The following is a 12,857-nucleotide window of genomic DNA, read 5'->3' as shown; positions in this document are numbered from 1 at the left end:
TCTGCATTAATGATCTTCTACTTCAGGAACTCATCTCTCACTTGCTCAGTGCTCTGAAAAGAAGACTGACCCAAGAGCAGTGGTTACTCTGTGCTGGGCCAGGACTGTCAGGGACACACACCATCCTCCTGAGAGCTGCTGCCAGTGCAAGGACACTGACCCTGCTGCCCCGTGTCCTCCCCTCTTACCTTTAAATAGGCCATGGTGAGGAGTGGCAATAAAGTGAATGGTACCAAATAGAGCAGGGCAGGCTGGGCTGCCCGGTGAATACGAGAAGCTACTGTTGCAGTTAATAAACCTATAAGAGAAAAAAGTCACTGTAAATATCTTCAGTTTGCAGGTGGATGTTCTCAGCATTTCATCCACTGAGGCTTCCTTCACCCCCATTCTGAGAGGTGAGGAAAAGTTACTTCTCTGTGCTTTGCCTTCCCTGAATGCAGTTAAAACAACAAAACAGTGAAAAATTATTCTATTTTAGTATTAGGCTGTGTTGAACCACTTGGTCCAGTTTTGGATCTCAAACTAAGCCAAGAATAATTCAGAAAAAATACAGCAAAAGGTGGAGGGGGAAGCAGACTGCATGGCACTGAAATGCTGCTCGAGACTGCTGGTCTGTGGCCCCTGGCCTGAGCAGCCAGGGCTCAGAGGAAGGGCTGTATTCATCAGGAATTGCTTTCCTGGAGACTTGCCAGAAGGGAATGTAGGGGGGAAATCAAGGTGTGGGGGAAGAAAGGCTATTGGTAGGAAATTATCTTGCCTTTTCAGCCTCAGAAGGGCCGTGGGAGGTCAGGATATGCACATGCATGCCCTGGCTGGAGGGAAGAGCCTGTTTTATATTAGGCAGAAAAGGGCTGGCTACAGCAAATTATAAAAAGCACTCCAGTTGTAACTATTGATGATTTTCTGTATGTACTACTATGTCAAGATCAGAATACAAGAATGCAGGAATTGCCTAGGTGAATTGCTTAAATTTGCTATGTAGTATGCACAGCATAATTTATCTGGAGACTTCCATATTTTCCCCATCACTCAGGTATGAGCTACAACACTTTTTAAGCCAGTGAAGCAAAGTGCAAGTGCTAACAAAAGCACACTGATACTCTCTTTCATCCTCTAAATAAAATACAATAGCTACAAAAAAAAATCTTGAAGACTATAGAAGGGCTTTTTCTCCCTAGACTATGCCAATAAAAGCAAAGAGAGGAGGATTAAAAAGAACATAACCAAGCATCCTCTCAAAGCCTCTTTACACTTGCTTTCATCATCTTTTAAACCTACTACAATAATCCCACATCTGCTCACTTAGACAGCTCTTAATATTGAACTAATTACTCACCTACAAAATAGCCAATAAGTGTGCAGTGAAAGTAGGAGACCTTCTGCATGCGCCCAGAGATGTTCCCTGGTCCTGGGGCGCCGCAGGAATCGCTGTTGGCTTGTTTTTTGTAGTTATCGTAACGCAGGACAAAGCAGAGCAGAAGCCCTGGCATCACAATATCTCCAATCCCCAGCATGGAGAAGTGGCTGCCTGTGGAACTAAAGAGCAACTGGAATTGGGTTCATGGTCAAAACAAAACGTGACGAGCTCTAGACTCCTCCACTGTGGTTTTGAGCTTCATTTGGCATAGCCTCTCTACTGGCAAACTTGCACATGAACCCAATGCTGGCTAATGAGGTTTTCCTCAGCTGTACTCAAACCCATTTGGGCAGGGATGACATTGCTCCAAACCAGTTTCCTTCTCTCAGTAGTGTTTAAGCTGCCTTTGCCATTAAATCACTTAATGAAACAGATCCACTGACCCAGTATTACAGTCCTCTCCCTCCTCAGCGCTGATGGGAAGGACCAGCTGGCCCTTTGATCTTTTGATTGCCATTAAAGTGCATCTTCATCCCCATGCATGCAGATCTAAAACAAGGCAGTGCACCCATTTTGGACATTCAGACAAAACAGAAAACTAGTCTTGCCAGATTCTCAGAGAAGAGCCAATTGTGAAAAAGATTAAGAACGAAAATCATCTATATCTTAAAATGAAGATATTTTTCATGAAAAATTGTTCACTTTGTCAACTTTGTGATTTCATATCGCAAAGTTGACAAAGTAAACAATTTTGATTTTATCGCTGCAGACAATCAACGATAATCTCTGATCTTTTAATCCCTGTAATTTCAGCATCTCAACATCTAAATCAACAGTAACACAGTAACAAAACTTACTGCCTGCCTGCTGCTGCACTGAGCTTACTGCCCCACCAGGGAACCCCTGAGCAGTGACATGTGGAATAATCTCCCTTCAGCACTGCGCTTGCCTGGTAAGCCACCCTTGCTTAGATCAGTTTCCAACCCCTTCCCAGTCATCTGCGATTACACAGTAATTCAGACTGTTCTGATGTTATACTAAACCTCACATCTTCTTCTTTTAAATGTGAGGTCACACTAGCAATCATCAGGCTGCAGAACTCTCACAAATGTCAAGAAGTGCATCCTGCTCTGAGTAAGCAAAGTGTCCAGTCCTCACTGCTCATTACATTCCTTGATTTTCCAACAGAATTAGTACTAGTAAAGATACGGAGGGAAAACATTTCTCATGTACTACAGTAAAAGAAGCTTTTACCTTGGGAATACAAGTTTGCCAGGCAGTGACAGACGGGGAACATCTCTGCCGACATTTGGTCCCAGGTGAAGTTTCCGGGATAACACATCCAGGGGGTTATCAGCTGGTTGTGTGGCCACTTTCACCATAACATTGCTGTTAAAGATGTAGGCAGAAAAAAAGACCTGCAGAGCAAGGTAATCAGAAGTCACAAACTGCAATTACACAGCAACTCAAGCTGAATGTATTTTTGCTTTGCTATTCAAGAAAATAAAGGCTACTTTCCTGATGATGACAAAAGGCAAAATGTATTGCAAAAATTCAGATGGAAATTTTTAATCCTCAAGAATAACTGGAATATACTTTCTGATATCAAGAGATCCTTTGGCAAAGGACCCGTCTGGACAACAAGCAGATAGTGTGGGATGACAAATGCAGATAAAAGCACCATGAAAATGGAAGGGATCTGCAGAACAGAGAAGAGGGTGAGTGCAGTGCTTACTCATAAATGGAATGAGGCAGCCCTTGTCTCCAACAGGCTTTTATGGCTTTGATGCTACAGCCCATCCCACTGGAATCTCTGGCTGCCCTGGATCAGTGCTTGGTGTTACGCAAAGGTAAAACAAACCCCTCTTGCTATTACAGAACACATTCTGTCAGGTTCCTTGTAGAAGTGCACTAAGATTTTATGCCACCCTGTCTGGCTGTAAGTCCATTCGCATTCCTGTTCTGCAGATTTCACTGCTAATTAGGAGTCAGCACGTGTGCCCTGTGCCAGTGTGGACACAGCTCTGTCTGTGTGTGTGGGAAATGCTTGTTTGCATCTTCAGCCAGCTTTCAAAATCTGAGGTCCAAAATCCGTTTTTTTTAATATAATATGCAGAAGTCAAAATATTCTAATCTTATTTCTGCTTTATTTTAAGTAATTATCAAGGAAACATTTTTGTATCCTGTTGTAGAATTCAGCATCTCAGAATGGAGTGGTGGAGCCAATCTTCTGGCTTTTCCAGATTTCCTCAAAACCAGTATTGAGGAAATTTCCTTCATACCGGTACAATTCATGTAAAACAGGCCCAAGGCCGATTACAAATCCAAAGCATAAAACCAATTTTAGCAAAACCAAACCAAACACTTACCCAAAAGACATCATAAATTAGTAACCCAGAGAGCAGCAAGCAGGAAACCTTCAGGCTCGGCAGCCGGACAAAGGCTATCATTGCAACACACAGGCCCATAGCCAGAGCTACAAAATGCAAGACATCATTAGTTCATTAAAAATAGCAGAACAAACAGAAAAACACCAATCCCAAGAAAGTATCTCCCCTCCAGGACCCCAAAGAAGCCTCTGTTTGCCCCTGTGCAGCTCTGCATGCACTAGATGACTGTCTACCATTTCCAGACAGTGACATTCTTCTTACCAGGGTTAATCAAAGTCAAAATACATTCAGGAGCCAACTGCAAACACATCCCCTTGACTCAGAGATCCCTCTGCAGGCACAACCGCCTGTTCCACTCAACTTCCACCACCACCACAAAGAAATGTTTCCATGTCCTAGGGACGCCATCTCCCCTGTACAACCCTGACTACCTACTTTAAAACAGAGGCAACAAAACAACTCTGAATTCTCTGTGCCCCAAACACAAACCTCTACTTTTCCTCTACTGGGTTTTCTAAGAAATGCATAAAATAAATAAGATCCTTGAGTCTTAATTCAGAAAGGGCATGGCTACAACATGACTTGTTACAACTTGGTCTGACAAAAACCCACTCAAACCAAACTTCTGCTTGGGCAAGACTGTGCAAGACTGCCTGAATATCATGAAACATCATCACTTAGATATCCAGGATTTCCCAATAACCAAAATGTGTGTGACAGCTTAGGAGAAAAAATATGGGTAAGTTTTTATTTAATCCCTCCTAAGGGTGAGTTTTCATCCAGATCAGTGAGCTGAACAACATGACACAGCTCAGATTTTCACTCTGTACCAAGGCGAATTGTGTCAGGGTAGAAAGGTAAGATTTTAAACAAAAACCCAGTCTTCACATTTGTGTCATTGCCTGCTTCTTTGAGCCCAGCCTCATCTACCAAGGATACTCAACTGACAACTGAATGTATTTCTACTGGTTACAAGTAAATCCCCGAAGAAATACTTAAAATAAAAGCAAATCAGCTTTCATCTATGATATCAGTCTATTTGCAAGGAATAATGGAGCCCTGCTGGGATCACATTACAGTCAATCATGCAGACATTTGTCACAAAATGTCTTGGTCTAACATGACACAATTTTTAAGAAGTTACAATCCCATTTTTGCCAACTGGAACTGCCAGGGAAGCCAATTCATTGTGCACATGCCCACCAGTGTAACAGCTGGACTCAGCCAAAATGGACAAATTAACCTCTGGATTCTCAGGCTGTAATTATGGGGCTGTGAAGCCACCTACCACTTGTATTTCACCTGAAAGCTGGGAAGATCTGCCATCCACTCACTAGGGAAACACATCCATACACATTCAAGGGATAAACATGTCCTAGGCCTCCTGCCAGCGTGGCTGCCTGCAGTGCCCAGGGGCTGCATCCCAGCAGTTCTGCCAAGCCCATCTTCTCTCCTGAGAACTGGCAACCTTAGCACAACCCCAAGTGTCACAGCAGCCAGTTTTAACAAAGCAGTGGGGTCGCTGACATAAGGATGGACCCTGAGTCACAAAATGTGAGCAAATTATTGAGGTTTACAGAATTTGACACAGCAAAGCAGCAGGAAAAAGAACTGCATTCAGTAATTCAGTAGAGCCCTGAGTTACAGACTTCCTCAGCAGAAGAGCAAATAAAAGGGAACAGACTGTTTCAAATCAAAGAGGTTTCTCTAAAACCATTGTTAATAATAGCTCAAGTAAGCCTATATTTAGGAGAGGATTTCCAGGTTATAATTAATGAGAAATGGAAATACTGTAACCAGTATGAGTTTTATCTATTGTTCACACACTCCATTTTTCTCTCACTGAAGTGAACCCAGCCACAAGCACAAGGCATCAAACTAAGCAAATACTGGGTAGAAAAGAAGATGGAAAAAATCCTTCAGCTGACAGTGACATGCTAATAATTAAACAGTTTTGCAAATGCTTTAAGAAATACTGGTAAATTTAAAAAACAAGCAGGAATGCTCAAGAGGGGTACAAGTAATATGGGCCAAAGTGCAGTCAATGGACTTCTCTAAATGAAAGCCAGTTTCCCTATCCAAGCTCATGCATCAGTGTTGACAAACTATATAAGGCAGATCTGCACTTTTCAAATATACTTCAAATCATTAAGAAAAAAAGCCAAATATGAGAGAAAGACAAAAGAGGGTAGAGCAGACACACAACCAGCAGCTTTGGTTTGCAAGTGCTAGGCAATGGGTTAACAAGGCTGAATAAGAAAGCACTGAAGGAGTTAACTGTCAATTAACAGAGCAAATTAACTCCAGAGTCCCTGCAAACACAGTCCTTATGGAACAGGGATAGTCTGAGGATTAAGAATATTCTTGCATATGTGGTTAGACACTGGCAGCTTTCCAGCTCTCCTGCATCCAGAGCAGGTGAAAGCTCCAAGATGCTGCTGCAGAGTCTGGTTTACAAAGCACTGTGTAAGCTGGGGAGGCTTTAACTTCACCAGGTGAAGCTCTGATCTGATGAAAGTGTATTTTAAAAGAAGGGAGTAAGAACAGATTGCTGCAGCAGCTCCTGGAGTATCCATGACCATGCCATTCACTCTGTAGCTACAGATATTCCATACAACTATAGCATTCCTGTTGTACATCTCCAGCTCTGTCCACTATTTAGGAAAGCTTTCATTTTAGCCAGGCTTTACCAGGGAACAGTGACCATCCTTGGTGATTCTGTCTTCCAGCAATCTGCTGTGAGAAATATGCATTTCAGTACCTATAAAGGTGCATCACCACATGCCAGAACAGCCCCCCGGAGCCAAGACGGGCTCACTCTGCCCTGTAAGACGTCCCTGCCTTTAGAACCACTTCAGCCAAGGGCTCTGCAGGCAGCAGCAGGGTAGGATTAGGGCACTGAAGGCTGTTCCAGCAGGAACAGCCACACCTCGATTTCGTAAGGCCTGGCAATTACCAAGAAGTATTTCCCATGTTGTCCTCAGCCGTCGAGCTGCAAAGCTCTTTCCCTGACAGACTCAACTGCCCAGGGCTCTCCAGGTGCTGCTGCTCAGGAGGAGCCAATGGGCAGCACGTTCCCAACATGGGCCAAACAGGATCCCCGCGGCCGGGCACAGCCAGAGCTGCCAGGCTGCCTTCAGGACAGGAGCACGGGTGAGCCCCTGGCCTCCCCAGGACTCGGTCACGGAACGCAGAGACCATGGGATCCTCACACGGCAGCACACGATGGGGACTAAAGCTCCGGTCTGCTTCCTGACAAAGGCCAATAAAAGCTACTCCCTGTTTAGTGTCACTGGCAAACACTGACTGAATTAGATTTGAACAAATGACAGGAGGATCACCTATATAGTTCAAATTCCCTTAATACACTACATAAAATAATTCAAAGCAAGACAGCAGCGACACAATCCAGTAAATCATAAAAAACCTCCAAGAGAAGTAGAAGCCAGACACCATTCTGCACCAGCAGCTCAGAGCTCTGTAGATGAATTACTTCAAAGTCCAACATGTCAGACTGAAACATTCACAAAAATAACTATTTTAAACTAAATACTTCTGCTGATACCTCAGTGTAGACATCTCTTCAGATTCTGCCAAAATCCACACTTGACATTCCTTTTCGCATTGCAGCTACTGCAGATCAAGGGTCACCCTCAATTTCATGGTGGGCTACTCTGCTTATCACAAAACAGACTTTGTCTGCATTTTTTCATTTACCATCTGCTATTTTAAAAGGTATTTCCCTTTCATACAACAGGTGGGACTTCCAAAGCAGTTCAAACTATGAATGAAGCATAGTGCCCACATACAAAAGAAAGAATGATGGTGCCATGAGAGGTTTCAGTGCTAAGGATGTGCTGCTGCTACCTCATTTACAAGGAGCTGTAAGCTGATAGGATAAATGTTTTCTATTGTAACAAACAATTTCAAGGGCAGGTAATGTTGTTGCAGCAATTTTTCCTCAAGCAAGCACGACCTCAGCCTGCCATTACACCATGTCCTAAGCCAATTGAGCTGCCTGACACTGCTGAGAAGCAGAGGTCTTGCTCCTGGCTACTCCTTCATGCCTTTGCTATTATACCCACTCCATCCCCTCAGATTCCATCATCTGCCACTTACCTTCTGCCAAATTTAGCACACACCTGACTACAAAATAATCCAATTCATCTCACTGCAGCTGCAGAAAAACAGGCTGGCAAAACCCAAGTATGCTGCCATTCTAGTGAGCTGGATCAGTTTACCATGTGATTAACTAAGTGCCAGAGCTAGCACAAGAGATCTGGAAGGCAGGAGGGAAGGAGGAAGGCTCCTTTTTGGAATAGTAAGCTGTGAATTCAGGTCAACCACCATGAAAAAAACCACAATCAATCACACCCTCAAGCCAGCTGGCTGACTGCCAGTTTCGCCCATCTCATCACACAAGGCCAGCATCGCAGAGATCAAAGCCAACCAACTACTGTGAGCTGCTTCACAACAAATCATTTGAGCATCAGAACCAATAAACAACAAGATGCACACCAAAAATTAATCCAATTTTTAGAATCAAGCTATGAATCATAAACAACCACTGTCTCCACACATCTTTAACTCAATCTGGCCATTCACCCTACACCACACAGGTGCAGAATATCTTGCAGGAGTGTTCTGGCACTTCCCTGGAAGCTTTTACAAACCAGAAAAACAGGTGTTCCAAGCACTCCCCTGCCATGTTCCTGGCAGTGGCTCTTCAGGGAGTCTGCCACACAGCTCAGCAGCCAAGCCATTAATAATAGCAAATTTCACCCATCATCACCAGGCACATGTGTCAGAAGAGGCACAAACCAGCAGTAAAACCCCTTAATTCACATACTCACCATCCATTAGGAGCCAGTGGCCAGTTAGCACCCAGATAAGGACAAGCATCACAGACAGAGAAAACGAGAGCAACTCAGCAGCAGTGAAACGCCCACAGCAGCCAAAGGAAATCCTAGAACAACACACAAACATCAGCTGGAAGACTTTATGTTTCCATTTAAAGAACAGAAAATGGACACTGTTGGAACATGGCTCAAGTGCTGATGAAAGATGCCAAGAACAACTGAAGGGAAGTTCCTTTGCCACAAATAGGTACCAAAACAGCAACAAAATAAAAGCCTTCCTCACATTCAAATACTGTGTGTGAAGCATGAACTGCAGATATGGAAAAAATCCTGTAAATCTTGGCACCTCTCTTGAAATTGCCAACATTCCTAGCACCACCTAAGATAGTGCTTTTAGCAATATGAACTCAAATCACAAGGTTAAAAAATAAAATTAGTTTCAAAACAAGACACTAACAACTGTAATTTCCACTGCATTAACTACAGTCTTCAAAGAAGCCGCCATTAAAATCCAGAGTCCAATGTTAACAAACATTAAAATCCAATGCCAAGCCCAAACTCTAAAGTCTCAGCCAAAAGAAGCCAAACTTATTAAAAATCACTGTTGGAAAATCTAGACCCATGTAATGGTATTACATTTCCCAGGCTGGCAAGCGATGTACAGAAATTGTGCTTCCTACTTTCACAGTGGAAGCATAATGTTGGCACAAAAAAAACTGCACAAACATCAGTCCTGAGGTTAATGCTTATTAAAGAATTCTCATTAAAAGAAAGAAATATAACACACAAGAAGAGGAGCAAAGGATTGCTCAAGTCCTTACTTGTTTTGAGGTGAACAAGGCCGTGTTAAGTACTGGCACATCGGGAGCAGAAGGAAAGCAAAAGCTATTGTTGCAAGGACTATGAAAAGAAGAAAAGGTAATATTAGGACATTCAGACCTAATTTCTACAGTACACAAACATGCTTCTCCAATTTGAAAAAGCTCTTGCAACAATGTCCTATTATCATATGCTCAGTATTATTCCAGCATGAGCAGCTCAAAGCTCTGAGGTTTTCTGCACAACAGTGAGCCTTCAGACTGAAATAAAACAAAAGCTCTCAAAGGAATGCAATGCCCCATCCCCAAACCCTAAAAAAAAAAGTCTTAAATTTATTCATGATCATGTCAGCAAAAAAACCCCAATTTTCACATTCTGAGAAAAAAAAAAATACTACAAATTAGTTCTGAGATTTTCTTACAAATTTTCAACATATGACACAGACACTGCATAATAGAGGGGTTTTTTCCACTTTTTAACTTGGATAGTAATTTCTTCTCCCATCTCACTCAAAACTCTTTATTCATTACTAAAACACAGTACAACTTCAGATAACTTATAGTCAGTAGCTGACAACCTCAGTTTTTTAAAATATAAAGTGCTTTAGGTTTTTGAAAACAGAATGATAAAAATACATAAATATCCAAACAGACTATTTCCATAAACATTTTCTTTTTCAAGCAGCATACTTATCCCACCCACACATTTTTAAAAACATTTTGTAACTGCTGGTATTCATAATCATTTTTCCTTCCAGTTTTTTTAAAGGACTATTTAAAAGGATGGAGCACCAGGGCGTGGAGACACAGACATGTCAGCAGCACACATCCAAAACTGCAGCAAGAACAGACTGCCATGAAAATAGAAGTTTTGGAACTTTCTGCATGCTGCAATTCAGATCTTTGTGCTGTCTTCTACTTCTTCCTTTAAAAATTTTTGTTGCTGGTTTTTAAAAGGGATTTTTCTTCTCAAATGAAGACGATGGGACAGAATCAAACATGGTCTTACAGTTCAAGCTGTTCTCTACACAGTTTAAGCCAACCAGAGAAAAATTCTTTTGGTCAAACCACATCTTTCCTTTCTGGTGGGAGGAAGATTTGAAACAAAACAAAAAAAGGAGAACTTACTCTAAAAAGAGAATTTCAAAAGTGTCTGCATACAAACAGCACTATGAAAACCCAACAGTTCTAGCAAGATTTCAGAGGGGGGAAGAAAACCACAGCGGTAGGGAAAGAACGAACATTGTGGCACCTCTGCACAAACTGCACTAAGAACCTCTTTGGAGGTGCCTGGCAAAGAACACTGCCCAGGAACCCTGTGCCCCTGCTGCCCTGAGTGCTGCCCACCCTCCCTGCTCCCTACCCTGGCCCCCCAGGACAGGCTCAACCTTCTTTGCCCTTGGACTCTCTCCTCTCCTCTCCTCCCCTCCAGCTCTGCCCAGCAGGGAGCCCTGCACCTCCTGCCCCAGTGTCCCCAAGCTGGGCTCGTTCAGGGTGGGAGTTCAACTGCACCAAGGAGCTGCTCCCAGCGTGGCTCCTGACTGTTCAGGCTTCCAGCCCCAAGGCTCCCGTCCCCTCCAGCCTCATGATCCAGCTGGGAGTCCCTTGGCTTAACTCCTGTCTGCAGGCAATGCCAGCTCTGGGGCTCTGCCCTCCGCCAAGAACTGGGTCCTGGCCTTGGCTGCTTGCTGCACCTACACTGCTCCTGACTCTTCCCTGAAAGGCAAATCTCTGTGAGAGGAAGATTTGAGAGGGCTTTAAGAAACCAGACATCAGCTGTAATTTAGAAGTCCCCCACATCAGCCCCTCCTAGCTACAGAGGATGTAAAATAGCATGACTTGAGCTTGGTGGGACCAAGTTCCACAGCCCCAGGTTTGCAACTCCAGCAGGGTCCCTCCCCTGATGCAAGCCCAAGGAAGAGCATGAACCTACCATAAAACCAGGTTCAAGAATAAAGATACCCAAGAGCACTGACCCCCAGTCCCCTGAGACCTACAACAAACCCCAAGGGACACAGGATCCTCTCGTTACACACAGAAGTGTTAAAATAAAATTACAAAATCCAAGGTCATTTTAAAAATAAATATACCAATAACCCCAACAAGTTAAAATTCCTCGTTTGTCATAAATCTTTCCTCGGAACATCTTAAATATTTGTTTGTATATATTTCTCTCATATCTAGCATACAGTAGAATCTATCTGAAGTATTTTTTTAATAGGAAAGAACATACATGTCATAAGTTATAAAAGCAGAATTCAACAGGTCTCTACAGGAGGTAGAATTAGACAGGCATCTCAAGACTACAGATTTAAATTTCACCATCAATATCAGCCCTGTTTAAGAGGCTGGCACAGCTCAGGAGTTAAACCATAAGGGCAAAGCCTGCAGTGAAGTAGGAGAGGATGAGGGGTATTCAGGAGTTTAAAAATCTTCACAGACTCAGTATGTGGAGTGAGTACAATTTTTAGAAGCTGCTGTGTATCTGCAGCAGTAGGAAGAATCTTGCTACTCTCAACAGCAGCTGGTCTCTTAAGAATTGTAAAAATATAATAGGCCAAAATTTTCCAAAAAGCGATGCCCTGGCATTTATTTAAAAGACAAAATGTGAATTTTAAACAGGACTAGAGGATCTGCAACTTATTTGCAGGTAAATTTCAATTTTGTTCTAAATTCAAGCAGTGCACGAGACTAATATTCAAATGTTAGTGAGACCAGAAACAGAGAAACTGTATTAAAGCAAAACCGAAATTAAAGTAGGAAAAAAGTCTCTGGACAGGATCCTCAAAGTTATTTCCCATGAAGTGCTTCATGTACAGTTCTGAGCATCGATTTAAAAAAGTGAACTTCATGCAAAACAACACATCTGGGCACGTTTAGACCTCTGACAATTTATAGTTCAGTAGGTTCAGCACATCTCTCAGTGGAAAATACTTCTCAAATAATACTTGTTTATTTATAGCTACACAGACATGAAAATACAACTGTGAAACCTGACAATTCTTCTTTTTAATGTACTGTGATATGTATTATAATTCTTACCAACAAAATTTAATTATACCAATACTTTCTGTTCTATTCCAAATCTTATAAAGACAACAAAACTTAGTCACCTGCTGTGCATATTGTAAAGACAACTTGAACTGAGTCGAAGAAGAAGAACATAACTAGGAGAGACACGGACGCTCCGATGGGCAGGAACAACGCCTGGGTGGAATCGATGGTTTGAATACCTGCAGGAGAGAGGGGACACTGAGCTCGTGTTTGGTGGCACACAGGGACACAGGCCAGCACAGGGCAGGGCTCGGACAGCACGCTCCTCTCAGTGCTGCTGCACCAGGCTCTGACTCGGTGCTCTCCACGCCCAGCACAGCTGCTCCAGCTGAGCGAGCACTGCAACGGCCCCGCTCTGCAGAACTGAAAGTTCACTCTG

The 12,857-nt window shown here is 42.9% G+C and overlaps 1 protein-coding gene across 1 annotated transcript in view; it reads right to left on the bottom strand.

Annotated features, from left to right (window-relative positions):
* SPPL3 (signal peptide peptidase like 3) overlaps window positions 1-12,857 on the bottom strand; it is a 56,168-nt gene that overhangs the window by 1,718 nt on the left and 41,593 nt on the right. The window contains exons 4-10 of the mRNA XM_021549915.3: window positions 12,538-12,657; window positions 9,428-9,506; window positions 8,601-8,713; window positions 3,727-3,833; window positions 2,612-2,775; window positions 1,337-1,536; window positions 189-298 (exon numbers count right to left, since the gene is read on the bottom strand). Coding sequence (XP_021405590.1) covers window positions 189-298; window positions 1,337-1,536; window positions 2,612-2,775; window positions 3,727-3,833; window positions 8,601-8,713; window positions 9,428-9,506; window positions 12,538-12,657 — 893 coding nt within the window. The remainder of the gene's footprint in view (window positions 1-188; window positions 299-1,336; window positions 1,537-2,611; window positions 2,776-3,726; window positions 3,834-8,600; window positions 8,714-9,427; window positions 9,507-12,537; window positions 12,658-12,857) is intronic.

The sequence above is a fragment of the Lonchura striata genome, chromosome 18, assembly GCF_046129695.1.
Source record: "Lonchura striata isolate bLonStr1 chromosome 18, bLonStr1.mat, whole genome shotgun sequence".
Taxonomy (NCBI): Eukaryota; Metazoa; Chordata; class Aves; order Passeriformes; family Estrildidae; genus Lonchura; species Lonchura striata.
This window is presented reverse-complemented; position numbering and strand designations above follow the sequence as displayed.